Here is a 26,782-nt window from a genome sequence, read left to right as displayed (position 1 = left end):
TTATGTTGCTCACTTGGTTAGGGTGGTTTCTGTCAGGTTTCTCCACAGAAAAGTTACTCATTTTTTTGTTTGTAATTAATAATCATTCTTTATTTTTTTTCTTTCATATTTACAAATAAGAACAACCAAATTCTGCTGCTAATTTGCGCTTTGTTCTTGAATGGACATGGAATAAAGTGATTCTCACAAAAGAGGAATTTGACAGACTGTGTAAGTATTGTATTAAACAACTAATCTTGATTTATTTTTTAAAGTAGATAACAATAATTTTTGATCATTTTGAAGTTGTAAACTCTTTAAAGAAGTCCCAGAAGAAAATTTTTTTTACATTACAGTGACAAAATTATTTTTGACCACGATTTTGCAGTAGATTATTAAATTGGCAACATGTCAGTATGTCCACAATAGCAAGTTTCAGAATTATACTTTACGTATCTTTTGATCTTAGGGGTTTAATTTACAAAAAATGCTAGTGATTGAGTAAGGGGACTATGCCAGTTAACGTCAGCAGCTCCTCTTCTTACTTATTTTTTATTTAAAATACTTATAAGCATAAAGAAGTTTAATAGCAGGGTAAAAACTCATCATCTCTGCCATCTAAGAGATGTCATTATCAGTCATTTTTCTTCTTGACAGTCTTGTTTATTAGTCTGTTGCACACTTTGAGTTTTGAGGTATCTAGTGAATATTAAAAACCCATTATGCCCAATTAGTGAAAAAATAATGTTAAAGGTAATACATAGTTGCCCTGTACATGAAAGTAAAATCTAAGTTTATTTAGAAGTATGTTTTTATTTTTATTATTGTGTCATTATGAATAAACAAATGGAGTTTTTCAAAGATTTATTCTTCATAGAGGATTTTTAAACCAACAAAATTGTATAGGAAGACATGGGATTCTACAGTATTTTTAGGGTATGCTTAATAAAATTACAAACATGAAGTAAATAATTTTAAATATTTCAATAATCAGAACTGTTGGAAGTCTGGAACACTTGCTAATTCAGAATCAGTAAAAACTGTATTTTTTTTTAAAGGAAAACGTTTTCAGGGCCAATTATATAAATTGTATAAAAAAGACAATTCAACTCAGTTTATAAAATTATATGCCTTTATTATTCTTTAAGCATAATAATGTGGTCTTTCAGGGTTGAACTTGGTAATAACTCAGCCATTATTACTGCCTTGAGATTTATTGGTTAATGGAGATTTTTTTTTTTAATGAGAAATAATTAAAATACAATATAAGTATTTTAAATGCATTGGAGGTAAAGCAAATAATTTGATTTGAGAAAGGATTTAGAAGATATTTGTTTTCAATTATACATTCAATATTAATGTAATTATACATTAAATATTAATGTAATCAATTCTTATCAAAAAACATGTAACCAATACCAACTTAAATACCCTTTCCCACATTTGTAAACTCAACCTTGAATTGGAAATGAAAGGACAACTGAGTCTACAGTGAATTATAACATGCCTATAATTCTATTGTAATAAGTCTTTATCTGAGTCTTGATTTTAATGTTTCACTTTTGAAGACTGGAAGTGTAAAAAAAAATTCTTAGAAAATATTAATTGCAAAACAACATGGTACATAAAAGATCTAATATAAAAGATTTATTTGAAAGAGAAGCATTTAATGACTATAACTGATTTCTAGTGAATCTGAAGTTGTATCTCTTATCACCTTCCTCTGTGCTCACACACTACTTACCTCAATCTACATTTTTTAAAAATAGTTATTTGTATCAGCGCTTTTAGTTTCCTTGAGGGTATTTGCTATTTCAATTTTGTCTTTGTAAATCTCATAATGTATGGAAGAATTTCTCAAATAGGAATTTGAGAAATTTTGCATTTGTGAATTTAATTAACTCAATTTTACTGTGTTGAAACTAATCATGTATTTTATCCTTGAAAGGTACGCCATTATTTGATGGTTCGTGTCGTTTCATTGATCCACAAACTATGCAGTCTGTCCAGCAGTGCCATTTGCTTCTCAGCAATCTTAATACAGTCTTAAGCTGTTTTGTAGCTATGGCCGAAGAGATCACTGAAAGAGGTGTGTGTACTGTTTGTCTTGTATAAATGATTGTTTTATTAAATTTCACTTCTTCAAGAAAGAAGAAATTGCCTATATCTTAGATGGATCGTTGTGCAAAGAGGCCATTATTTCTCAAATGCTGGGGTTTTTTTTATGAAAAGCCACAGAATGTTATTACATGTACTATGAGCCCATGCTCAAATAAGCTTGGGAAATTTGGAAGTTAAACTTAATGACTGTTAAAATAGTGTATTTCCAGCAGAATTTCAAATTTTAAATTACAAGTTTTTATTCACAGAGGTCATTGTAATTTTTTCCCTCTGTTTTACCATTTAAACAAAACCGTTAATTTCATTTAAAGACCTGGTGTGGAACAACCTATATTAATGATACTATGTAGTTTGTATAAATTTGACTTCTGAAATTAACTAAATGGAAGTGTAGCTAAGATAGAGCATGTTTACCTAAATTGTCTACTTTAATCAGTGAATTATTTATTTTTGCATTTTGAAGATTACTTGTTCAAGCAAAGTTTGTTAAAAAAATAACACACTCATAAAAAAATCACCAAGTGATTAGTTTTTTGAAAACTTTTGAGTGTCTTGATTTTTCATTTGTGGTTGATAAATTGAAAGTTAAACTACTGATGTTTAACTCTTTTTTTACAGATGTTATGGACTTAACCAATAAGTATATGGTTTCCCAGCTCATCTGTCAATATGCGCAAGTGGTTCTTTGGTTCTCTCATTCTGGGCTTTTACCAGAGGGCTTAGGTAAAATATTTATTTAATCTGTAAATATTAATTGAAACATTCTTGAATCTTTATAATTTTGTTGTTCTAATGTTTCGGGTTTCCTTTCTTCCACCACCTCACTTATGTTTTCTTCTTATCTTCTTTTCTTACATTCTTCCTTACTTTGTATCTTCAGTGCCTCACCCCCTACCTGATACACAGGTGTTCCATACATGTTTATTGGATTGACTAACATTTAGAAGGAAAGAATATTTGACAAAACATGGCTTCTGACAGTTCATTCAGTGATATCACCAGCTAAAATTTAGGTCCATGGAACGATGGGTTTTATAATCTAATTTTCCAGTCCTTTTTATCTGTATGGGTTCTTTTAGTATGGTTATTAACTAATTTTATTTGCCATCATTTAAATACCTCCTTTTATCTAATAATTCATGCCAATACCAAGAATTAGAGAATTTCACATTTACTGTATTTATTTAAGCACACTTTTAAAGCCTCTAACTTCTTGCATCTCCAGGAAATACATTAGATTTTATTTAAATGTGCTTCTGCCACTGTGCGTAATTTCTTTTAACCTTATTCTTTCATAATTCTCTTAGTAACCTTTTTACAGACATTCATGAGAGACTCGATTTCTCATGTGTGCATCTATTAATAAAGGGGTGTGTAGTACTCTTTTATTACTTAAATTTAGGAAGCCTGTAAATTAAACAAAAATATAAAATTAGTAAAATATCAGTATGTATAACCTAACTATTGTTGGGATATTTTGGAAACATTACTAGCTTTTTTTCCAACTCTTAAAATAAATCTAGATGATGCTGTGATGTTGTCACGGTTATGCTACAACTACCCTGTAATTCAGAACTACTACACCAGTCGTCGACAGAAGTGTGAGCATTTATCAAGGTATAGTACATCCCGAATCTTCAAAAAACATTGTAAAAATTTCTTCTGTAAGAAGTCAAAGCTTTCCGAGATACAACAGAATTCATCATGTTACAAAATGATTAAATGGTGGGGTTCTCAGAAAGTATCAGAATTTGTTACCAGCTTTACTATTTATAGTTGTAATGTTTGCCTTGACCTGATGGTTACACTTTTATTACAGAACTTGAGCATAGCTATTCATTATTTCCTATATAAAACTATTCATCTTGATTGATTTATTAGATTCTATAATTTAAGCATGTATTTTTTCTGAGAATTCTTATTCAAAAAGACTAGAAGGTACTATTTATCAAAAAAGCTTAAAACGGGCGGCCCAATGCCTCAGTTGGTTAGAGTGCGAACTCTCAACAAGGTTGCCGGTTCGATTCCTGCATGGGATGGTGGGCTGCGCCCTCCACAACTAGATTGAAGGACAACGACTTGGAGCTGATGGGCCCTGGAGAAACTCAGTGTTCCCCAATATTCCCCAATAAAAATTTAAAAAGAAAAAAAGCATAAAACATATCACTAGTTATTTTATATTCTTTCCATTAACGGTTGGATTTCAGCACTTGGACCACTTTCTACTGTTTTTTTTGTTGTTTTTTTCTCATTTCTTTTATCTGTCTCTCTTTTTTTAAATACATGAATGTTAGCCTAAGTTAGCTCCTTTGAAATAAAAAAATAGAAGAAGAAAAAGTAGTGTTTGGAGCCTTGGCCCTACCTCTGGTGTATATAGTCTTCTTCAAGTTGGAATGAAAGAATTGTAGAGCAACATACAACATTTAGAGCCATGAATCACAAACATTGATTGATTTCAGGATGCTTGTGTCAGAATCACCTAAAGACCGTATTGAAAATGCTGTGCCAGCTGTACTTTTGGTGCATGACAAGTTTTGGGATCCAGTGCTTTAGAATAACTAATTAGGATAGTGAGCATGGACCTTATTAAGTGTATGTCATTGAGCGGGTTTGCTAAACTTTCTAATCCTATTTGTCACAAATTATAAAGTCAGTATAAAGACTAAATAATAATATATGCAGAGCACCTCTTACAGTACTTGACTCATAGGAAAAGCTCAGTAAGTAATAACTGCTGTTGCTGTTAACACGTTGCGTACGGCGGGGTTTAAATCCTTCATGAAGATTCTCGTGATCCATATGCAACGTGTTAATATTAGACATTGAAATGGGGACAATATCTGCTTGGCACCTTGTAGTGCTCAGTAATATATTTTTGAAGGAATCACCGAGGTTAAGAGACTAACCAGGTGATGAAAATGAAACTATAGCTCTTTGACTTGAGCTGCAGTATTAACTATACTGGGCTTCCATGCCCTTTGGTAGTTTGCTCAAGATAGTAAAAAAATAGAATAACCTCAGGCATTTGGCTAGCTCGACCACATTCTTCCCTGGGACCTGACCTTCACTGACTGGCTTGCTGATAACCGAACTTGAGGCTTCAGGCTTTGTCTAACTAACTCCCCTTGATGTCTGGGGTTCTCATAATGCTAAATGCAGTCCTAGTCTCTTCTCCCTTTAATAGTTGGGATCATTACTTTAAGAGTTTAATGCTTATTGTTTTGATAATAATCACCACTAATATTAAATAATCCTTAATTTTGCTCTTATTGCAGAGGGAAGTGGAACCCTGATTGCTTGATGATTGATGAGATGGTTTCTCGGTTAGGAGATAGAGTTGAGAAATTGTGGAAACGGGAAGAAGGAAGCACAGGAAAATATCCTCCCACTAGTCTACATGTAGGTTTGCAATAGCATGATATCACTTAAGGACTCCACAAAGTTGGGGGAGAGGGGAGGTATGCTTAGCTATATTTTTAATACCTGGCACAGGCTTGGGAAAAACAAGGAGCATGAATGAATTGAGTATATAAAACACTGAATTTTTAATCTCTTTTATAGGCACTACTTGACATATATCTACTAGACAACATTACTGAAGCGGACAAACATGCTATTGTATCCTTCAATATTTTACCAAATAATTCATGTATTACCAAAATTTTTGAATTTCATAGTAAGAACCTTATACATCTAATCTAATCTTGATTTCACATTTGAATTCTTTTTAAAGGAAGGGTTCTTAACCTTGGATCTGTTGATTGTGTTTTGATGATCTATGCTTAACCAGAAACTATGCAAAGTTTTGTTTTATTTTTCTAGGACAGGGTCCATAGCTTTCATTAAATTTTCAGATGTGTCTGAGATACTCCCAAAGTTAAGAATAACTGTTCTAAAACATCGTTGGCAAGTAGTCATTCTCAATGAGGTTAACTTATGTGCTAAATCTGAATACATTATATTGCCTTAGACATTGTATTGAGCCCTGAGGTCTTTGCAGTAAGATTTTTTTTTTTACTAATGTCAGTTATTAATCTAAATGTGTATAGTTCCATTCATAATTTATAATATGCATGACATGTTTGCTTAAGATACCAGGTTTTGCTGAATAACTGGAATTTTGTCTGTAGCTTTGTTTATAAAATTTGCTGAGCTACTGAATTCATGAAGAAAGTGTGCTTTAGTTCACCTCCTTTGTGGTGGTACTTACTGCTGAGAATACATGAGGTTGGTTGTAGGGTTGGCAGTACCACAGGCAATAAAACTACTTCTATAGCTGGATAGTCATAATGATTTTCTGCACGCTAAAGTCTCTCAAGCCTCTTTTCTGCTATGTTCTGTTATAAAATATATATGTAGAAGTTTTATATATAAATATATGTATTTATATGTATAAATACATATGTAGAAGTTTTTCTTTTTGTTTATTGTCCTTAATCCTCTTTTTTAAAGACCATTTATTTGCTACTTGATATTATATATTCCTTCCCAAACAAAACAGATACTTGCATTGAATCATTTTCAACTGCCTTTGCCATTTCTTGGGACCAGGTTAAACTTACTCAAGGGTTTTGGCTGATAGATCATAATGACTCTGAGGTAAGTCTGCCCTTAGAATGTGAACTTTCATAAACTAGTAGGATTTGAGAAAACAGTACAGAATTGGATTACATTTCATATTAAAGATGACACAGTCTACATCTAGAGACACTTGAAGGAGTCAGGTTAATCAGTACTTTCACGAAGCACTATCTTAGGCAGTAAGAATACAAATATAAAACAACTCAGCACCTCAGGTTTCTTTTTTCTCAAGAAGAAAACAAACGGCAAACAGTTACTAATAGTACAAGTACGGTAACTGTTATGTGAGAGATAGGTTTGGTGTGTTGGGCCCATAGAAGGCAGGATTTGACATTGATAATTGATGATGGAAAGATTTTATATAATAGCTTAACAAGGTCTCAAAAGTATGAGGCTTTTGGTAAGGCTTGCATTTAAAATATACCACAGAATAAAGTAGATCTTTTCAGTTTATACTTAAACTGGTTTTAGTCTTGATTTTTGTGGCTTTATTATTCCCTGACTTAAAGGTTAGCTACTTGGTCTAAATGCAGAGCATTATATTTGTATTCACCAATTTTCTGTCAATTTTGCAGAGCGGTTTGGATATTCTGTTTCACCCAGCTACTGCAAAACCTGTGCTATGGCAACATTCAAAGATTATTCAAGCCTTCATGAGTCAGGGTGAGCACAGACAAGCCCTCAGATACATTCAGACCATGAAGCCAGCAGTGTCCAGTGATAGTGATATTATCCTTCACCTCACTGTTTTGCTTTTTAATAGGTAAGTACATATTTTGCAAGTACAAACTCTTAATCATATGTTAATAAGGTGGAATTGATGAAATAGACAGTAGTAATATATAATATTTTGCTTTTGTCGCGTTACATAATAGTCTTGGGATTCCTTATCTTTCAACCTTAAGAAAAAACGTAGAATAAACATTCATCTTATCTAGAATAAGATGAATAAGAAGCACCTTGAGTGAAAGGAAACCAAACTGAGGTTTGAAATTATATCTGTTGCTAATTGGTAGTATCAGTAGTCTCCTGCATAGATAATTGATGTTTGAGGATGCTGAAAAGGGGCCAGAAATATAGAGGAAGAATGAAGCTGTGTTGAGTTGATAATTATATTCTTTGAGGGTATATTCCAATGATGGTACGCTGATATTTTTTTAAATTTTTGTTGCTTGGGTTTTGCAATTCTTTGCATTTGATGGAGATTCAGAAAGAAATCTTGAAGCATCTGTTTAAATTAAGAAAATACCAGGTTTCATATCTTAATAATTTAACAAGATTTGAGCACGTGATATCTTTATATTGCTTCTTTCTTCCCTTTGCAATATTTTAGTATTCTCTAATCATATATTTGCCATTTATATTATAGCAATACATATATTGCTGTAATTATTATATTTGGCATCTATATTATCTGTGACAAGTTAAATGGCATGATTTAAAATGTAATGGTCTAGTTATTGGTCTCACTATAATAAGAGAATGCATCCTTCTTAAAGAGCTATTTCTTCTTTGTGACCTGCCCATAGTTTTTCTGTGTTGTTGGAATTATTCTTACTGATTTGTAAGTGTACTTTATATATTATGGATATTAACCCTTTGAAATATTTTTGTTTTAATTTGTCATTTGACTTTGCTTTATAATGTATTTTGATATGCTTAAAATTCTTTTTATGAAGTCAGAATTATCAATATTTTTATGATTTTTTGTCTTTTCACTTGAATATATATTTTTTTAATACTCAAGTTTTTTACTGTCACTTTTATGGTTTTTGCTTTACCATTTTTGATACATCTGAAATTTTGTCATAGCATTTTTAAAAGTAGATTTCTGTATATAAAAATAAAAGAACGTAATGAAGGTTCCATACACCCATCCTGAATCAAATTCACATACAAGATTTTGTTATACCTGCTTCATCTGTTCCTTTATATGGTTTTTATAATTAATGGTGAGGTAATCATTTATCCTGATTATTTATTTTTCTTTCTACAAAACATGCTCATTTTAATATGCCCAGATTTTTGACTTAGTTAAAAAATTACCCCCCGAGACACTTGGACTATAATTACCACACTGTCATGCCTTTTCCTGGTAGAAAAAAAAGTGCAAAGTAATTCAGATACAAATTTTTTAGGGAATACCACTGAATATTTTACTTATTTAGGTTCTTGGTCTGAGTCTATGCAATATAACAGATGGCCCCGACCTGCCCACAGTGGGTGCCATTTGCTTCCATGAGGAACTTTTTATCTACAGGAACTCTGGGACAGTGCTGCCAAAATTTCCTCAGATGCATTTCATTACACTAATTGTTGTAATTTTGTTCACATATTCTGTTTATTATACATGTCATTTATTTACCAGTCTTTATTTCAGTATTATTATTTAAAAAAAACACAAAACTATAGCTAAAGCTTTTTTACTAAGATTCCCATAAAAGCAAAATTACGTATTGACTTAGAATTAGGAATTTTTTTTTTTTTTTTTTTAAGAAAATTCATTCCCTGATATTCCTACCTACTTGCTATTTTTTAAAATATTGTTTTCATTTTTCACTTACAGTTAACATATTATATTAGTTTCAGGTGTACAACATAATGATTAGACATATGTAACTTAGGAAGTGATCACCCCAATAAATCTAGTACCCATCTGACACAATACATAGTTATTACAATATTATTGACTATATTCCCTATGCTATAGCGTATATCCCCATGACTATTTTATAACTACCAATTTGTACTTCTTAATTCCTTCCATCCTTTCACCCATCCCCCCAAACCTCCTAGTGTCTGGCAATCATCAAAATGTTCTTTGTAGCTATAAGTTTGTTTCTGTTTTGTTTGTTCATTTTGTTCTTTAAGATTCCACACATAAGTGAAATTGTGTGGCATTTTTCTTTCTGATTTATTCTACTCAGTTCTAGGTCCATCCATGTTGTTCCAGATGGCAAGCTTTCATTCTTTTTCATGGCTGAGTAATATTCCATTGTATGTACCACCTCTTCTTTATCCTTTATCCATTCATCCATATGTACACCCAGCTTGGCTCCACACCTTGACCGTTGTAAATAATGCAGCAGTGAACATATGGATGCACATGTTCCTTCCAAGTAGTGTTTTGGGTTTCTTCAGATACATACCCAGAGGTGGGATTACTGGGTCCTTTGTCTCTTGTTATATAGCCTTTGTTTTGAAGTCTATCCCAGCTTTTTTATTTTTTGTTTCCAATTTCATGAAATATCTTTTTCCATCCCTTTTTTATCTGTGTGTCTTTTGCTCTGAAGTGAGTCTCTTGTAGGCAGCATATGTAAAGGTCTTGTTTTCTTATCCATTCAGCCATCCTATGTCTATTGATTACATTTAACCCATTTACATTAAAAGTAATTGTTGATAGATACATAGTTATTGCCATTTTATTCATATTTTTCATATTTTTTTCACCTTAAAGAATTTCCTCTAAGATTCCTTGTACTATATTTCCCCGAAAATAAGACCTAGCTGGATAATCAGCTCTAATGCGTCTTTTGGAGCAAAAATTAGTGTAAGACCAGGTCTTATAGTAAAATAAGACCGGGTATCATATATCATATCATATCATATCATATCATATCATATCATATTATCCCAGTCTTATAGTAAAATAAGACCAGGTCTTATATTAATTTTTGCTCCAAAAGTTGCGTTAGAGCTGATTGTCTGGCTAAGTCTTATTTTCGGGGAAACACGGTAATACTGATTTGGTGGTGATGATCTCCTTTAGCCTTTTCTTGTCTGGGAAGCTCTTTATCTGTCCTTCGATTCTAAACGATAGCTTTGCTGGGTAGAGTAGTCCTGGTTGTAGGTCGTTCCTTTTCGTCACTTTGAATATTTGGTGCTAGTCCCTTCTGGCCTGCGTAGTTTCTGTTGAGAAATCAGCTGACAGTCTTATGGAAGCTCCCTTGTAGGTAACTAACTGCTTTTTCTTACTGCTTTGAAGATTCTTTCATTGTCTTTAAACTTTGACATTTTAATTATGATGTGTATTGGTGTGGGCCTGTTTGGGTTCATCTTAGTTTGGACTCTGCACTTCCTGAGATGTATGTCTTATTTCTTTCCTTCACTGGTTAGGGAAGTTTTCTGTTGTTATTTCTTCAAATAGGTTTTCAGTTTCTTGCTCTCCTCATTCTGGTACCCGAGTGATGCAAATGTTGGTACTTGATGTTATTCCAGAGTTCCTTTAAACTATCCTTATTTTTTGTTTTTTGGATTCTTTTTGCTGTTCTGATTGGGTGTTTTCTGCTACCATATCTTCTAAATAGCTGATTGCATCTTTGCATCATCTACTCTACCATTGATCTAATCTGCTGTCATTTCCTTAGGAGCCTGACTTTGTCACACCATACTAATCTTTCAGTTCTATCCAGACCACATTCATTTTTGTCTTCTTGAACTTTTGTGCACTCATTTTGATTGCCTGTTTTACACTTAAATAATGATAACAGAACAGCATAAAATCAAGTCTTTAAAGATGCCTAGTCTTCTTGTTGACATTAGCAAACTTCATTATGCAGTGATTAGTAGTCAATAAAAATTTAAATAATATTACATGTACAAAGTGTCTTTGAGATTTTTCAGATGGATTACTTGTTTTGAACATTTTAAATAGTTTTTCTAAAACTGATAAATATTGATTTCAGGTGCATTATTGAGGCCTGGTGTTTACTGCGACAACATTCTAATAGGTTGAATATAGAGGACTTACTAAAACACACGTATGAAGTCTGTCAGGAAATGGGCTTAATGGAGGATTTACTAAAGTTACCATTTACAGACACTGAGCAGGTAATAACTGATCCATGTGTAAACTTGTCAGAAATTCAGGATACGTTAGTAGCTTACAAATCTATTATGTTCTTCCTAGGAGTGTTTGGTGAGATTTTTGCAGTCCAGTACCAGTGTTCAGAATCACGAATTCCTTTTAGTTCACCATTTGCAGCGTGCCAATTACATCCCTGCCTTGAAGCTGAACCAAACACTGAAGACTGTTATGGTATAAACTCATTTCATCAAGGCGGGAGGAGGGTCAAGTGGCTAAGGAAAACTGATGACTTTGTTATGTTAGAGCTTGTAGTTTGGTAAACACTGGGCTTTATATAAATTTTAGCTAGGAGAATCCTCTTACCTTCTATAGCAGAATTAGAAACAGGATATTATTGCCTATCTAATTTTTCTATATATGCCATTTTTCTTTAGATATCTGCCTACAATCTTGCCAGACTAACCACTTTTCTCGGGTAAAATGAGAGGCAGAGGTAGCGGACAGCAGTAGAAATTATGTAATGCAAAGAGCATGGACTTCAGGGGTCAGACTGCTTCTTAATTTGCTCTGTGTGCTTGGGACATACTCTCAGAGCCCTTGTTTCCTCATGTGTGAAATGACAGTATGTCTTTGTGGGGATGCATAGAGCTGTGTGTGATGTCTCACGTAGGTGTTAAACTGACATACTTACATGTAGAACCATAGTACATGATAACCGTTGTTTTTATTAGTTGTGAAGAATCGAGGCTGGATAGGAGAGACTTGGAGTTTATTGATGGGTAAGGATTGAGTGGTAAGGCAATTAGGTGTGTGTATGAGGTCCTTGGTTTGGAAGAATGGATGGGTAGAGAGGAAGAAGATATTTTTGGCGTATTAATAATTATATTTTAAATGGTAAATATATAAACATAGTACCTAACATTTTTGAAGATTAAATTTTTACCAGTTATGATATGTTCAATAGAATAATTGTGATCCTCGTTTACGGGAGAGAGCAGTGGCTCGAAATTCTATATTAGACCAATATGGGAAAATCCTTCCTAGAGTCCAGCGAAAATTAGCCATTGAGCGAGCTAAGCCTTACCGTCTGCCAGCATCATCAGTTCTTCGAGAAGGTAAGATTTCATTGAAAAACATGTCATAAATTATTAGCTAGAGAAGAGATTGAATGATTACCTTCTGCAACCGTCGTTGTCTTATATTTTAGCTCACTTTTGCTTTGATTCATCACAGTAGTACTTTTTTTACTGGCCTCTCTACCCCAAGAAATGTAAGGCTTTCTTGGAAGTTTTTAGTTTAGTTAGTAATTTACTACAGAATGGAAGAACTTTTTTATTTCATTTGAAGACTCCTGTCCAACTTCTAGAGAAGATGTAGAATAATTTTTCATCATCTTCTAAAAGCCCAAATTGTTACATTTCTACATAGGTGGTGTTAAACCACGTATGATTTTAACTACTCTTATCTTGTGATGTGTGTTCCAGTCACTCTTATATTAATGTTCTATTAAAATCCTGGTGTTAGAGATGAAATTAAATCCTACATTTTTCATTTTATAGTTCCTCGGCCCAAACCATTATCAGCAGTTCCAAAGCAAGCTGTGATAGGGACTGTGTTAACAAGATCTACTTTCATCAGTAATGTGTTGTCTAAAATTGGAGAGGTTTGGTCAAGCAGTGAACCTAAAAATAGCATCTTAGCCTACAATAGGTACGTTTTCTTCTCCCTTTTATACTCCTACTACTTGTTCATCTCCTGGGTATTGGCAGCATTCAATAAACAGGACAGCCTTAGAGTATATTGGTGTCTGTAAAAAGGAAAAACTCTATGTTGGCTGCTTTTCTTACAAGAAGAATGTTTTGTTGTCTTTAAAAGTAAATGTGTTCATTGTTATTTGTAAATAAACAGAAATGTACAAAGTAAGAAAAGCCTGTCCTTTCCCATCTAAACCCATCTTTTTAAAGCAGTTTTAATTTAATGTTCCTTGTGACATATAATCAAAAGTTTCATTTTTATTTTCTTTGTAGTCCTAAAATAGAACCATCTTCTGTAGTATATTCTCTCCCTGATCCGGAGCTGCCTGGAGCATTTGTTGGAACACCAATTTCAAAAGCAGCACAAAAAGTTTCAAGGTAATAATTTATTACATCATTTTTTAAAGACACAATGATGGATATTACACTATAATTTTTAATTTATCTTTAAAATTTTACAAATACTGTTTTAACTTCTTAAATGAGTTTTTAATGCTTGCTTTTTAAAAATGTAGCAGTAGTAATTTTAGTAAATTTTACATTGGCTGGTAGACTACTTAGAATTTTTGCTTAATGATTTCAGACTGCTTAAAGAAAAAAACTTTGTTTTAAAATCATTAGCAAAATTAACTATTAAATTGAATTTAATGGATTGTGACTAGCATTTCTTTCAATGAAATAGAAGAGGATAATATCAGTCAGCACTTAACATAGTAAGGTTAAGTGCTGTTTTATGTAATTCATGTTTTGTGTATGATCTAAAACGCATCCTTATTTGGGTCATGGTCAAAAAGTTGATGAGGAAATCCTAAGACCTAATGCCATAATTAACATTTTCTTTAGAAAATGTCATAACTAGAAATTTTTTTCTTGATAGATTTTTTTTTTTTTTTAGTATAACTCTAACATATCAAGTTTTGTTAGTGTAAGAATTTGGCTTTTACTCCGTAAGTACCAGTGCCATTTGTTGCACAGGCCCTGCTTTTGAGAAACAATCATTCATAAATAGGCACCTTAATCATAAACGTTGGTACAATGCAAGGCATTTAACAAACTATCTATTTGGGATAGCTCGATATAAAAGTGAGCAAACAGTTTACATATACAAAATTTAAATACAAATGAGACAGAGAAGGAACAGAAGAATTAGCACAGACAAAAGAGAAAAAAATGTGTAGCAGCCTGATTGAATAACCTTGGTTTAATGAAAATCTCAAAGCTTTGCTTAGTACAGAATAACAAGTAAGGAAGACCCTGTATTAAGAAAATACTTCCTATAAATATGTCCCCAGTGGGTCACAGATTAGTTCTTAAAGCACCTATTGTCTCTGTTGGTCTCCCACCTCTAATTTCAAAAATCTCATCTGAACATAAAGGTCAGAATGACAGGGAAGGCACGGCAACTGGAAGTTTTTATTTCTGGGCACCAAAACACGCTGCACTTTTCTGGTTATTCTCACTTTGGGGTGGTAAAAAGGTGGTGTTTTTATCAGTAGACCATATAACCATAAAATAGACTATTTGTTAGGAAATTGGGAAAAGAGGAGTGACCCTGTGGTCCACGACAAACGTAACCTGAAATTTTCACTTTCAAGTTTAAATTATTTATTTGTAAATTAAGTTTTTATGCTATTTGGACTATGCCTGCTTAATGCAAGTCATCAGTGAGATCCTCTTATCATTTGATATGAACTTGGTCTAGGATATTACAGAAAACCATTTCGTAGAATCTTGAGATTCCATTTTTGTCACTAACCTCATTAATTTGAAAAAAAAACTTTTTTTTTTGTTGGTCAATCTAGTCTTTATTGTGATGAGAACCGTAAAGGTAAAATAAACCAGTATTCATTATGTACATCACATGTATTTGAAAGGAATTTTTACATGTTGATGAAAATAAATGGTAGCAAATGGATTACTGGGGAAATATTGCCATTTTTTTCTTTGTATTTTAGATCGTTAGCAGTTTATCTTTGAAAATAAATGCCTGGCACTTATTGGGGCTCAGTAAATATTGGTAAAAGGGAAGGAGGAAGACCAAAGCTCTTTATATACATACATATATAGTTATCTAGAATTCCTAATTCTTTTCTGCTACTGAATTAATTTTGACATTTTAAACGAATGCATTTCATTAATATACTTGACTGCATTCATATTTATATTCCATGTATTTATCATACTTACCAGTGAATATAGAAATCTGAGTAATTAAATGGGTATTAAATTCTTTTGTTTCTTTAGTATAATAACTCAAATAAGTTACCATCATTTTTCTATTCATATATATATTCTGATTACAGACTGCTGGATTTGGTTGTTCATCCTGTTCCCCAGCTTTCTCAGTGTTTGGGGTTTATTCAGCAAACCCCCACAAGTTCTCCTTCATACTTAACCTCCAGTTCATTGCCAGTAAGTTCACAATTAAAAGGATCACATCAAAACGCCTCCAGAGCTTCAGAATTACATTTACTTGAAACTCCTCTTGTGGTTAAGGTGAGTATTACGTAGCATTCATGTGAAGCTAGGAAGTTCTTATTTTTCCAGTAGCAGAGAGAAATAAGCTATTTATAATTGATACCTTAAATAGACTTGACTAAATTTACTCTTTATGGTTAACTGCCATTATTCTTAAAGTTCACAATTATATTGTCCTGAAAGTAATGCAAGACTCTGTGTGGTCATTATAAATTGGCCTGTATCCTGCTTTTATTTTTTAAATTCCATTTCTGATACCATTTCACTGTTACTGCTTCCATCAAATGCTTTTTAATTCTTAGGTTTGTTTATTTTAATTTTCTGACTCGTGTGATGGAACTATAAACTGATACTCCTTCCTACTATCAGCTATCTATCTGTCTTTAAATAGCCTCCACCATCTCTGATAAATTATCCTCTGAGAAACCACAAAACATGACTGGTGACAGTGGTCTTTTATCTTCCCATTGTCAAAATGTTTTTTACACATGTTATTCCCTAGCTCCTTGTCCAGTGTTCTAGCTTTAATCCTAGAGCTCTCTTCCCTTTTTTTTTGTTTGTGGATATCCAGCATTTATAGTGAGCCAAGGAATTTCTTTTTCCTTTCTTTTTGCATTTTATTTTATTTACTAAATTTTTTTTTTTTTTAAGGAGGGCGCAGCTCACACTGGTCCATGTGGGGATCGAACCGGCAACCTTGGTGTTATTAGCACCACACTCTAACCAACTGAGCTAACCAGCCACCCCCTCTTTTTTTCTTTTTCAAGTTGAATGAAAGATACTTCAGTAAATGCTAGTCCCAAAATAGTTATTAAAAGAAGTTTAAAAGAAGGTTGATAAGATTAAGTTCCTAACATTTAATATCAGTAATTTTAACTTTTTTCATCAAAAAACAATCAAATTTTATATTCTCTACAGCTAGATTCATGTGAAATTAAATCGGAATAATTTTATACCTGCTACCAAAAATAATCTGGTAAATAAATTTCATAACAGATTTAATGGAATTCTATAATTTAATGGGATAATTTGTTTACTAGTTCTTTAGAGAAGAAGTGAAAGGATTATTTCTAATAAATAGTTCCTATGCTATTTTTTATTCATTATAATAAATTTTCAGAGGATTCTTATAGGTAATGCAGTTACTATTGGATTCATGTGATGAAATTACATTTTTTCTAAAATATTGTTAAACTCAATGTCATTTAGATTAATTTGCTGTTATTAAGCTAGGTACTACTGTTTATCACACACTTATCTCTTTCACCTGACTGAAGTTTGCTAAGCAATAGTTAAATAATTTATCTCTGCAGTTTCTTTTTTAAGTTGAATATAAATTTGGAATATAAGGCCTTTAGAATGACTATGGATGCAATTTTGTTTTGTAGTTTTACATATAGAATGCTCAGAGTAGAATTTTGTATTTTCCAGTAATCGGTAGAACTTTTTATTGATGTGTTTAATTATTAGAGATAAGAATATAGCGACCATTGTGACTCAGTTGATCCTGTCTGTCCTTATGTATGTGCCTTTTACAAACACTAACAGTGGAATTCCCTTCACTCTTTGTCATAGAAAGCTAAAACTTTGGCCATGTCAGTTACTTCCTCTGGATTTGCCGAGTTCACTCCTCAATCCATCCTAAGGTCTGGTCTTCGATCAACACCTTTAGCATCTCCCTCTGTGTCACCTGGAACGTCTCTTACTCCTCCTTTACGACTTAAAGAAACTAGAATTTCATTCATGGAAGAAGGCATGACCACAAAATGGATTGCTGGAGTAAGTTTAATAATATTGGAATAAAAAAGACTTAATAAGAATATATTAGGTCCTATAAGTAAAACGATGTATCAATTTAAATATTATAGATTTTTATATACAATCTTGCAGATAATCGTGAAATCAGAAATTAGTTCAGAAGGGAAGTATAGGGTATTGGCTAAGCCAAACCCATCATTTACAGGTGAAGAAAGTTGGGCGCAGAAGCACCAAGTAAATTGCCTACAATTAAAGAGCTTTTTGGTGGCAGAAATGGAACTAGACAAGAGCTCTTAGTTTTTATTTTTAGTCCACGTCTTTTTTGTTTGTTTTTTAACCTATATTGATTTGCCTCTGTTACTAAATTCCTAATTGATTGTCTATTTATGAGGGTGCATGTTTCCAGAGGTCCACTGTAGGTTATTAAGAACCCATTTGGTTCTTGGTCATCTTGCCTATTCAGAGTCTTGGAAATACTGATTTATTAATTAGGAAAACGTTAACAATCATTAACTTTTAATCATGTATCTGAAGAGAATGGATTTAGAATGTGAATTTTGAGAAGAGAATTTGGAGAAATACTGAAAATGGATGGACAGTGTATATGAGTGGGATGATAGCTTAGACTTGACCAATATTTTACTCGTAATTTTTTTCAAAACCTTTTATTTAACAGTCTGCAGATGATAGCAAAACAAAAGAATTTGTTACCACACCTTTTTACAAATGTGGAGTTCCAGGAGAAACCGAATGGCTGAAGAACAGAGATAAGACATCTTTTTACCTGAATAGCCCTAAAATGGACCATCAAGAAATGAATGTGAGATCACAAGATACACCTTCACGAAGTTTGGAGAAACTGGATATGGGCAAAGATACTAGCACTGCTTCATCCAGATCGGACCAGACTACCTCTGAGTATCAGGATGCTCTATCGCCAGGAGACTTTGAAGATCCTTTCGTGGCTTCTAAGCCAGCAAGCTCTACCACGGAACTGATTACTAATTTAACTAAACAAACTCAGAAGGGCAGTGATAAAGGTGTGCTTGAATTAGAAGTAACTCCTCTAGACCTGGAGAAACAAATGGGTAAGAACTCATTCCCAGATTCTGAAAATGGCCATTGATGTCTCTCAAATTTATAATAGAATTTTTTCTACCATAAGAAAAGCATCAGGGTTAAATAAGTACATAACACAATACACATATCTTATTCTTTCCACTTACAAGTATGGCTTGCATTGTTCCATTCCTTATAAGTAGGTATAAGTTGTGAGGGGAGAAATTATGTGTTTTTAAAATTTGGAAATGAAATTTGGAAAAGAACAGTAGTGTTTAAGGAAGAAATGTCAGATGTCAGTGTGACTAAGACGTTCCTAGAACTGTGAGAAATAATACTATACAGACAAGAGTGAGATTATAATTTTTAACTTACCCAGCAGCCTCTACTTTCTAGAAAGCTGCTCTGAAACCAGGAAGTTTAACTCATAAAAATGTCATGATTGTCCATATTCATTTTCATGAGTATTCTCATTGTGAAATAGATGAATCAAGTCCCTATTCCTTCAGCTAGGAAGCTGAAACAATTGTGGGCATGTTGTAAGGGGGTGTCCTCATTGCTGGGTATCTCCTGTCTTTTCATCTCACTACATGCTTGGGGAGTGGGAAAATGTCATTGTCTAGGTTGGTGGTAATGTTCTACCTTCTTGGTCAGGAGATCTCTCTGTTACTTTCTACCTCCTCCTTTTTCTCCCCTTCCCTTACCAAAAGGTAAATGCAAGGACCATTCCTTCCTCCACCAAACCCTTGCAAGAGAGGTACTGAACTTGAAAGCCTTAGGAATTTCATGGTTTATGCAGCCCCAGCAAAGGGAAGAGGATTGAGTCTAGCCCAAGGGAGCTTATGTAGGTGAATTCTTCTTCATCCTTACGGGGATCGTGCTGTTTAGAAAAGTGTGGATAGTTAGGTGATTTGGGGGTTGTTTCTTTTTCTCTAGTTAATTTTTTTTTCTTGGGTGAGACTAAAGTCCTTAATTCTTCTCACAACTGTTAGCATCATAGTAATTTTCTTTTGTTAAGACTGTCTTTTTTAGCCAGGGAAATGTGGAATGTCTAATTCCATTCAGAATCTCAAAATCTTTTTCTGTCTAGTTATTTTGACTTGAGAAAGTCTAATTGCTTAAATGGATGTTTTATAAAGTAAACCCATAAGTATATGCCATATCAAATGTAGTTTATGTTTAACAATTCATATACCAAGGGTGAGATGGTCATTTGAAAACGTGATGCTTATGCTTTAGGTTTAAATAATATTAAAATTCTTTAACCAGACTCTTATCTTCAATTCATTTTAGGTGATTGAACATGAAAAGCTCGAAGTTGAAGATTCAGAACAAGAGGCTAGGAATCTTTCATTTAATGAGTATCCCTCAGGAACTCTTAAGCTTCAATATAATTTTGAGACCATAGAGCAGCAGTTCTGTGACTTGCCTGATACTAAAGACACTGCTGAGTGTGACGTTGCTGAAGTAGATGGAGAACTTTTTGTGGCTCAGAGCAACTTCACCTTGATATTGGAGGGTGAAGAAGGAGAAGTTGAGACGGGTGATTCTGCAGCGTCTAACGTGTTAGCTAAAGCAGCTTACATAGCACCTGAGGAAAAACACGTGTACACTGGGGAAAATGGAAATCATGGACATGTTACAAAATTGCCATCTATCATAACTAGTGATCAGGAGTCCCAAAAGGTCGAGACGTTACCATATGTGCCTGAACCAATCAAAGTAGCAATTGCAGAAAATTTACTAGATGTAATTAAAGACACAAGAAGTAAAGAAATTACTTCAGATACAATGGAACAGCCCATTCATGAAAACATACCTTTAATAAGCCAGAAGGTAATGTGTTCCACCAAGTCAGTCAAATCTAGGTTTAAGACTGTTGAGGAAACAAGTACAGTGACTCTCAATGTCAGCCAGGTTGGTGACACGATTTCATCCAGAACTCGCACAAGAGGACGTGTCCAAAACCTGGCTGTCAAATCAGTGCATCAGGAAGAGCCAGCACATGTTGCTGCTCCTGAGATGCTGCTGGGGCTGTCAGTTACAAAGAAAACTAGGAAAACGAAAGACATTTCGGAGGCTTCTACAGATACCTTTCCTGATGCCAAAGGAATACCTCCGAATCAGCAAGTAACTCAAAATGCTGTTACTCCTAGGAGAGGAAGGAGAAAGAAAGAAACTAATCAAGACACACTAGAAAGTATGAATTCTGTGGAACAAGAAGCACAGCTTACTCCAGGTAGGGAATTAAGAAGGTTGAGATCATCTCAGCTGTCGGAACCATCGCCTAAAGAAACTTCTTTTAGAAAAGAAGAAAAGCTTTCATCTGTTCGAAAAAGGACTCCCAAAAGAATTAAAAAATCTGTAGAAAATCAAGAATGTGTTGAAATTGTAAATGATCTAAAAGTTAATAAAGTAACAAATTCTAGCAGAAGTACCAGAAAATTGAGACGTGCTGATTTAGAAGCTTCTGAAGATACAGGACGAGAACAAGATGGGAAGCCCAGTGAACAGCAGCTGCCCATTCAGCGTAGGACAAGAGTTAAAAGGGGAGACGTTACTGCATCAGATGTTACAGAAGACTTGAAACTTGATTCATCCCAGTTGGCTCTCCAAGCAGAATCTGACATGCCTGCTACACCTAGGAAACGTGGTAGACCAAGAAAAATTCATCCATCACCAGATGTAGGATCTGAGGCTGTTAAGGAAGTGAGAAGTCCCAAGAAGAGCATAGTCCTGGACGTTGTCCAAAGGAGAGCTACAAGAAACACCCCAGCTCAACGTGGAAGTACTGGTGTTAGAAAACCAGCTTTAGAAACATCAGTTTTCGTGCCAAATGAGGAACTTGTTACAGTGGTGAGCTCTAAAAAAAAGCTTACAAAAAGGACTGAAAATCAAAGCCAAAAACGTTCATTACGCCCGGTGTCAGAAAAATCAGGAAAAGGCATAGATGAAGAAACGACAAACAAAGAACCAGGTGACCAGAAGGAAGCACTACTCGCCAAGGCCACTCTGACTTCATCGTCCCATAGCACGAGGACTAGATCTCGAAAGGCCGTCCTGTTGCCTGACCTTTCTGAACCAAAAAATGAGTCTGTGTTTTCTCCTCCTGTGTCAAAGGTTTCAAGGAAACAGAAAGGTACTTTTATTTCTATTTAAAACACAATTTTCATTTTATTCAGTCTTCAGTTTCAACATTGTTTTAAAATAAAGCATTATTTGATTTGATTTAAGGCACTATTTCTTTTAAAGATGATCTGTAGTTACAGGGCATTTCTCCCCCTCCAAAAAAGAAAGAACCAGCTTTGATCTTTTAATAGTAAAATCTGAAGAGTTTATATTTTAAAATTTATTTTGAGATTCAAGAATTTTCTGGTTCAGTATAACCTTTTAAATCCTATAATTCACTTGACTTAGGTTTAATTTTTTTACAACAGTATCATTTCTCTTCATTCTGCCCTTATATCCTAATGACTTAATTTTGGTTTCTCCCCAAATAGAACCAGCATTTTAAATCTAAGTACCACTGTGTTTTGCTCTTGCCCCAGGTGCTGTCCATAAATTCAGATTGTTTGAGGGAAAACAGAATTTTATTGATTAGGATATAGAAATTACTTAAATCCTTATTGCCCCAAAACTGGCCTGGCTACATGCCCAGCCTCCCTTAGAGCCACTGAGGAGCTAATGATTGTATTGTGTTGGTTGGCATAGCTCAGACCTTCTCGGCAGGAGAGCTGCCTCTCCCAAAAGGGTGACAATAACTCCGTTTGTGTTTAAAGCACAGATACACATAAAGCAGATATACATAAGAACACACACACACACACACACATATGCATGCTATTAAGATTTCTGGGAGGAGGGAATTTCACTGAGGGAGGCAATTTAAAAAGGCGATAATGCAGAAAACGCTAAACTGGTGTAGCTGAATGGATCCATCCTATTAGGGTAGTTCTTTGTAAAGGTGATGAAAATGGTTAGGTAAATAAAATGTAGTTGTTTATCTAAGTTACAGTTTAAGATGTAAATTTCAGCAGAGCAGCTGGAGGATTTGTAAGTAAAATAGGTGACTTTGTTGTTTTAAACTTTTAAAAACTGTTGCATATATTTTTTAATACATCCTACATAGTTATCTTCTGACTTGAGGAAGGCCAAGAGAAGATAAGCCATTTAAAAATCTTCAAATTGATATTTTCTCTCTTCAACATTCACTGTGCAAAAACCTCTTTAAATATTTGTTTTTGATAAATGATACTGCTTCCCATGCCACTTATTTCATGAGCATTTTCAGATACCTTTAAATAGTCTCAGAACCCTGGGTGTGCATGGTTTTTGTATTGTTTTTGTTTTAATAGAGTCCATATGTGGTATTTCATTTCACAGATGTGCCACAGACTGCTTTAACATGCTCCTGTTAGATACTTGATTTGTTTTCAGATTTTCTAATATTATAAATAGGCACCTTCTACAGTAAGAGATGAAATTAGAGATGAGAAATTTGGGGCTGGGATCTCTTGTTTGTGCCACCCACCCGGAAAGTTATTTAGCCTTTCTGAATCTTGTTTTCTCATCTTTTCAATGAAGGTAATAATTAATGCCTACCTTACAGGATTCTTGAGAGTATTCATTACTTTAACGAAGCAGTTACCACCATAGGATGCAGTTTCCTTTCTCCTTTTTCCCTGAGATTATAGTTTCTTCATTCTCCTTGGTGCCTATTTAAATTGTATTTTTATTTTATTTATATATATATATATATATACACACACACACATATATATATATATATATATATATATATATATATATATATATATATATATATATATATATGTTGTTTTTTTAAATTGGGGAATATTGGGGGAACAGAGTATTTTTCCAGGATGCCAAGTCGTTGTTTTTCAATACAATTGTGGAGGGCGCACCTCAGCTCCAAGTCAAGTCGTTGTTTTCAATCTGGTTGTGGAGGGCGCAGCTCACTGGGCCATGTGGGACTCGAACTGGCGAGCTTGGTGTTATGTGTACCATGCTCTAACCACTGAACCATCCGGCCACCTTTTAAAGCTCCTTTAAGGAGGTGTTGGCAGTACAGAGATGAGTGGATACAGAGAGATTAGAAATTAATGTAGATTACATTAGAAAGCTAGAGACTGTCCTTTAACTGAAACTTGTTAAAGGAATAGCTATCTTAGAATTTTATTTAGATGTGTTTTATAGCTAAAAAGAATGTGAAACTCGACCTCCCCCCCCCCTTCTTCTGCTCTTCTGCCTCCCCCTCCCCACTCTGGTTCAAGCCATTGTTTCTCAGTCTAGTTGTGTAGGACACAGCTCCGTGTCCCATACTGGTATTTATGAGCCTTGCGGGGGGGGGGTGGGGGGAGCAGCTGTTCACCATCGGCTGTCGCCGGCTGCCAGCCGCTCCTGGCAGCACACTGTAACCGTAACCCGCGGCAGCACACAGCAACCCACAGCAGCGCAGCTCCAGGGAGAGCCGTTGTTCACAATCTTAGCTGTAGAGGGCGCAGCTCACTGGCCCATGTGGGAATCGAACCGGCAACCTGGCAGCGTTAGGAGCACAGCACTCAGAGCACGGCGCTCCAACCACCTGAGCCACCAGGCTGGCCCAAAACTTGACATTTTAATAGATTTCTCTCATTTCCATTCCTCATCAGCAGATAATTAAAGGCCTGTAATGCCGGAGGCTATACATTTATCAATTCATTTGATTCTCACTGCAACCCAGTTAAGTATAGGTACTATTACTTCCTTCTTTCCACATTGAGGAAATTGAAGGTCAGTGAGACTGAGCAGCTCTGTCACCTGGGTAATAAGTAGTGGTGTCCTGGAGCCAACTCCTGCTGGCTGGTGAGAGCCAGTTTTTAAAATGTTCAGGAATTTGTCGAGCCTGCCATGGTGGGAGCATTTATACCACAGAGATCAGCAAATGCTATATAAATCAGAGCTCCTCTTTGTTTTTCCCAGAAAGCTGTTTACCAGTGCATTACTGGGTTTGAACCTGGGTCTTTCGAACTCCTTAGCTCTTAAGTCACAAGGCCATCAAAACTTAGACTCAGGAAAGTTACAAGAGATGGGTGAGGAACTTAACATACAAAGAAATATAATAAAGTCTTGTGTGGCTTGTAGAAGCATATGGAAGGAATGGCGGGTGCTGAACATGTTTGCCCTTGATAGTATATTTTTATATTTCCTTACTTACTCCTTTGAAGTTGAGGGGGAAATCACAGGTGAACAATATGAGGTAGTCTGAAAAGCCGAAGAAGCTGTTACTCCAGCTAGCCTCAAGAGAGAAAAATAGGATGTATCATCTTCATAGCTAGAATATTGATGTTTCGTTCTGACACCAAAAGTGGGAAGTTACCACCAGTAACCCCAACCATTTCTGCCACTTATCATCTGGGAGTAGAGATGACTTACTTCTGACCTCGTGCCTGTTTTTTCTTTTGTTAATAATCATATGCTTTACAAGCAGAATTTGACATCTTGATTGTCCCATTAGGCAAAGTAAAACTGAACTATAATTTGATCATTTCAAAGATTTGTTAATTCTTGAAATATAACAAAGGCAAACATCTAAAGCACTTACCGTATGCCACACATTGTTCTTGATCTTCACAATAACTTTATAATGCTATTATTAATCTCATTTTATAGAAACTGAGGCACCCAAAGGAAGATCAGATCTAGTTCTGCCTGGACAGATCTTGACAACTTCCTGGAGATAGAAGCATCTGAGGTGACCATAAAGGATAGTAAAGTTTGGATAAGGGTATGCTAGACCAAACACCACGCCCAGGCTTTTTTGACAGTAACTGATCCTGAATGGGATACAATGAAATGACCTGATAAGATGTCTTTCCCACTTGTACAACCTGCTGCCTTTTCTCTTATCCATCAATATTCAGTATTCGCACATTTTCAGTTCATATCAGTTCTGCCCTTTCCCTTAACATTCATTGATAGTGCACAAAATATTTCAGCAACCTAGCAGATATATAATTAGATAATTATATAAATGTCAAAGAATTAATTTGTGATCAGTAAATTAAATGTGGCCAAAAAAAGGAAAGACAACCTTTTTTATAACTTAGCCCTTCAACACACAAAGTAGCTATTCTGGGGATTATTTTTCATTGGCCTTAATATTGCTACAGTAACTAACTGCAAGTTTTAAACAGTAAGGATGTAGAAGTAGTTGCTAAAACAGTTACATATTTACACAACCTTTAGGCCCTTCTGCAAACATTGCCTTTGTCTGTCACCAAAGTTGATTAGCTTTTACCAGAACAGTAGCAAGGAGGAAAGAGGATGAACTTAAGCGCTGATCTGAGGATAGATGATTATGCCTCACACCTGAAGAACTAGAATAGCTCCTAGGTGACCTGGATTCTGCCGACTTTCTAACTTCATAGCCAGTTTTCAGTGTGGAATCAGAGAACCAACTTTAAGACTATCTTTGTTATAAGAGGCAGTGCATTCTCAGAAGCCTTTGAAGTCAGATGAATTGGGGTTCAAACTTGACTATTTCACTTACCCACTGTAGACTTGAGCAAGGGAAGTTTTAAGCTGAGCCTTGGTTTCCTTTGTAAAATGAAGAGACCAATACCCCACAGGGTTGCTGTTACGAGATGAATATATAAATCAGAGCACAATGCCTGACAAATACTCTTAATGCTGTTACAGTTTATTTTTTCATTATCTTCTAAATGGTTTGAGATAAAATCTACATTTTATACAATTCCCTCAAAGTGTACAATTCAGTGATTTTTAGTGTATTCACAGATAAATGCAGCCACTAAGTTTTAGGATGTTATTATCACTTAAAAAATAATCTGTGCCCTTCAGCTATCATCCTTATCCCGAGTCCTAGGCAACCATTGATCTCATCCCTGTTTCTGCGTATTTCCCTGCTCTGTGCATTTCATATAACGAACCATAAAGTATGTAGTCTAGTGACTGGCTTCTTTCACTCAGCATCATGTTTTCAAGGTCCATCCTTGTTGAAGCGTATGTCAAAACTTTATGGCTGGATAATACTCGCACTGTATTTAACTCTCGGTGAGGGGATGTTATGAATAATGCTGTTGGAAACATTCGTGTACAAGTTTTTGTCCGGACACGTTTTCATCTCTTGGTTATATACTTAGGCATAGAATTGCTTATTCATAGGGTAACTTGCTCTTCAACTGTCTGAGGAACTGCCAGACTTTCCAAGCAGCTGCGGCCT

At 34.6% G+C, this 26,782-nt stretch overlaps 1 protein-coding gene across 1 annotated transcript in view; it reads left to right on the top strand.

Moving 5' to 3' along the window:
* The window catches only part of AHCTF1 (AT-hook containing transcription factor 1), a 60,007-nt gene extending 38,288 nt beyond the window's left edge, over nt 1-21,719 (top strand). Inside the window, exons 14-30 of the mRNA XM_074316326.1 lie at nt 121-210; nt 1,928-2,068; nt 2,719-2,823; nt 3,624-3,717; nt 5,376-5,499; nt 5,662-5,718; nt 6,553-6,699; nt 7,257-7,444; nt 11,367-11,511; nt 11,591-11,719; nt 12,453-12,603; nt 13,048-13,198; nt 13,516-13,620; nt 15,546-15,738; nt 17,296-17,499; nt 18,155-18,601; nt 19,831-21,719. Coding sequence (XP_074172427.1) covers nt 121-210; nt 1,928-2,068; nt 2,719-2,823; nt 3,624-3,717; nt 5,376-5,499; nt 5,662-5,718; nt 6,553-6,699; nt 7,257-7,444; nt 11,367-11,511; nt 11,591-11,719; nt 12,453-12,603; nt 13,048-13,198; nt 13,516-13,620; nt 15,546-15,738; nt 17,296-17,499; nt 18,155-18,601; nt 19,831-21,696 — 4,337 coding nt within the window. The 3' untranslated portion in view covers nt 21,697-21,719. The remainder of the gene's footprint in view (nt 1-120; nt 211-1,927; nt 2,069-2,718; nt 2,824-3,623; nt 3,718-5,375; nt 5,500-5,661; nt 5,719-6,552; nt 6,700-7,256; nt 7,445-11,366; nt 11,512-11,590; nt 11,720-12,452; nt 12,604-13,047; nt 13,199-13,515; nt 13,621-15,545; nt 15,739-17,295; nt 17,500-18,154; nt 18,602-19,830) is intronic.
* Nucleotides 21,720-26,782: the final 5,063 nt, after the last annotated feature.

The sequence above is a fragment of the Rhinolophus sinicus genome, linkage group LG12, assembly GCF_036562045.2.
Source record: "Rhinolophus sinicus isolate RSC01 linkage group LG12, ASM3656204v1, whole genome shotgun sequence".
Lineage (NCBI taxonomy): Eukaryota > Metazoa > Chordata > Mammalia > Chiroptera > Rhinolophidae > Rhinolophus > Rhinolophus sinicus.
The sequence above is the reverse complement of the archived record's forward strand: the minus strand, read 5'-3'. Positions and strand labels throughout refer to the sequence as shown.